We start from the raw sequence: 3,099 nt of genomic DNA, 5'->3' as shown, positions 1-3,099 counted from the left end.
CATGTTTAAAATTATCACAAATCTGTGTAACAAGTTGGGTCAAGTTGCCCGGTGTCTTTCATAAAACTTCTTTTTTTTATTTTGACACTGATACAAATGTTTTTTTTTAGAATTTTACAATTTACAATTTTGTGTTGTAAACAGAGATGCCAACCTTTCTGATTTTTCTGGATTTCCCAGACTTTATCGCACGTTCTCTGGTATCCTTACAAACATTCAATTACGCCTGATTATCAGAGATGATACCTTATCAGAATGAAAATTATCTGTAAAAATATACTGGGATCCCTGTTAAAGTTTTCGTGGTTGGAAATGAGAACTGTCATAAAAGCTCTGCATTCCGCACATGTAAACACTTATATTGAATAAAAAATTCACCCGATACAAACTTGTAGCTAATGCACCTAATCTCTGATCGTTGCAAATCGATCAACTGATCGATTTTAACTATGCATGTTTCAAGGCTTTCCAAAACAGTGATAGATAATTTAATGAAACCAGAGAACTTAATAAGATTAAGATTAACACGAGATTAGATTTGAGACATACCATTATTGTTTGGGCCGCAGTAGCCGCAAAGTTATTGACGAAGGACAGACAATTAAATTAGGTTTTGGGATCTGATCACGAACATCACTGCCACGTACGCTTCACGTCACTTACACTTCACTTAGGGCCTTATCACGAACGTCACTTCACGGTGAGAACGAAGTAATAAAATGGCAAGTTTTCACTTCGGGTGAACTCTTCCATACTTTCTCACTCACGCACTGTTCGTAATAAGGTTGTATTCACTACATTTTGTTTACACCGTGTCGTGTAAACCGTAATAAAGCCCGAGAATAAGAGATGAAATCATAAGTAGTGCTCATAAAAAGCAAAAATATGTTTAAGTATTGATACAACGAATACATTTTTTCCATTCCCTCCACAATGTTGTCTTTACTTCATGTAAATACGCAGCCTTATTTGCAACCAAAGTCCTTAGTAAATGATCAAGGATCGAATAGGTTTCCAAGCAATATGTGAGGATATCATTTGTACAAATTTTTTCTTCAAAACAATGTAGAATTAGAAATAATATTCATTTAAATATATAGATTTTTATTTAATAAAAGGAAAAAAATGTGAGGCACTGCTCGTCACTATCGTCCTGGGTCGATTTCGAATCATCGTCTCCATCTTTAGTATCAGTTATCCGTCCCATTTTGAAGTTAAGTTTTTGTTTTTTATACTGCAGCAGCTGCATCTGATACTGCAACTGTTCAGCTCTGTATTTTTCCTTTTGCAGCATCATATGCTTTTTGAAATTGAATTTATTCTCCTCCAACTGCAAACGCTTTTCGTACAAAAGGTACGATTTTCGAGCATATCGAGCGCAATCCGATACATGGCGCTTTATCTCACAAAGATCGGCTGTTTGATTTTCGAGCATAACCTTCCGAATATTCCGTTTATTGGCTCGTTCACGGCCACGAATGTTCGACGGACGTTTCACTGGCCTCTCCCGGGGTGTATTATCGAGCATAGGTTCGCCATTCACTGCAATCTCCTCGACGTTTCGCTCCTCATCGCAAGGAATAATACCTTGCACATCATCCGCGGATGTACTCTTTGTAGAAATTCCGGATAATTGAATTCCAAAAACACCCCCTACATTCGTAAAAAGAGAATGTTAGAAACAACAATTAGTTTTGTAACAAATCAATACTTTACCATTGTGATTGACCGCTCTTTCTAAGGAAAGGATACGGATAATGGTTTCCTCCAGTTCATTGAAGGAATACATAGTGTTCGGCCCACCTCCAGTAGCCGACATTTCAGTTTTATTATGCTGCAATTTCCGCTTTAATTGCAGTTTTTTGTCTGTCCACACCTTCAACCAGAAAGCAGTAAATTAAAATTTAAAAGTGAATAGAACAAAAATTAACTAGCTTACCTTTTGCCATGCTGCAACGGAACGTGTTGGAGGACCCAAGCTGTTCAGCGAATCCTTGAGTGTCAACCATAGCGCAGTTAACGTTACTCGAGGAACAAATTTACATCCTTTAGCCACGTCGGGATATTGCTCCATAAAAGCCACTAGGCTACCAAATTGCTGCTTGTTTGTCTTTTTAACCCTAAAAGTATCACCGAACATGTTAACAAAAAATATAAATATAATTGAAATCGAACTTACTCCATTTTCCGTTATTCTCCTTCCATTCACGTTCCAAAACACAAAGCATGTGTACACTTTTTCGGTGCCATGGTCCCATGGCAATCATAATAACACCGAGTTCATTCGTGTTGCCAAGTTTACACTTCGAATGAACTCTCCCACATTTTCTCGCTCACGTAATGTTCGTAATAAGGTTGTACTCACTTTATTTCGTTTTCACCGTGAAGTGGCGTTCGTGATCAGGCCCTTAATCTTTTTGTGTCTATCATCAATGTCACGGGCAGTTGCGTGTAAAAATGAACTCCGTGAAGTGAAAGTGTTCATTCCCGTTTATAAGAGACATGTTGGTTGCATAATGTCGGGTGTTTCAACGTTGTGTCGGTTGCATAATTACGGACGTTTGAACGTTATGTAGGTAGAATTAATACAGCATATGAGATAATATTCTATTTTTAGAACGACAAGTTTGCGATTATACCTCGATGATTAGTTTGCCGAATCAAATGCTGGCTCAAAGATGAGTAGGAATACTTGGTTGAACGGGAATAATGCACTTGTTGAACATATGGGAATGTAATTCTACGCTAGAGATAAAATTATGTTTAACAATCGAAATCTCGCATACTCTTGTACTTAGCTCTGTCTTACTCGTTTTAATAGTGAGAAATATTTAGAATCATTTTTTATGAACCGTTTCTACAATTTTGATGAATAATAATATCTTCTATATCGCAGAACTAACCCGAATTTATCCACCTCACCATCCGTATAATCTGAGCTACTCCCATATGGGATTCTGAAGTTTAATCATCTTACCCTTCCCATTCTCGTGTAATTTGATATACGGGACATGGGGTTTGCTTTAATTATTTAAACAGAAACTGGCCAGCAGCGTGAGTCAGAAGCATAATTCTAATAGAAAACTTCTGATGGATTTC

The 3,099-nt window shown here is 37.2% G+C and overlaps 1 protein-coding gene across 1 annotated transcript; it reads right to left on the bottom strand.

The window, feature by feature from the left end:
- Positions 1-1,108: 1,108 nt before the first annotated feature.
- Positions 1,109-2,184, bottom strand: LOC129765613 (uncharacterized). Its single transcript, XM_055766024.1, has 4 exons — positions 2,180-2,184; positions 1,940-2,120; positions 1,717-1,876; positions 1,109-1,653 (listed from the first exon to the last, which is right to left on the bottom strand). Exons 1-4 carry the CDS (start codon positions 2,182-2,184, stop codon positions 1,109-1,111), a joined length of 891 nt encoding a protein of 296 aa, XP_055621999.1.
- Positions 2,185-3,099: the final 915 nt, after the last annotated feature.

This window comes from Toxorhynchites rutilus, chromosome 2 (assembly GCF_029784135.1).
Source record: "Toxorhynchites rutilus septentrionalis strain SRP chromosome 2, ASM2978413v1, whole genome shotgun sequence".
In the NCBI taxonomy this organism is placed as follows: Eukaryota; Metazoa; Arthropoda; class Insecta; order Diptera; family Culicidae; genus Toxorhynchites; species Toxorhynchites rutilus.
The sequence above is the reverse complement of the archived record's forward strand: the minus strand, read 5'-3'. Positions and strand labels throughout refer to the sequence as shown.

Coding starts and splice junctions, on each gene's coding strand:
- LOC129765613 (XM_055766024.1), bottom strand. Junction 1,877..1,939: donor CCGTTGCAGCATGGCAAAAG/GTAAGCTAGTTA, acceptor TTCTGGTTGAAG/GTGTGGACAGACAAAAAACT. Junction 1,654..1,716: donor AAGAGCGGTCAATCACAATG/GTAAAGTATTGA, acceptor TTACGAATGTAG/GGGGTGTTTTTGGAATTCAA.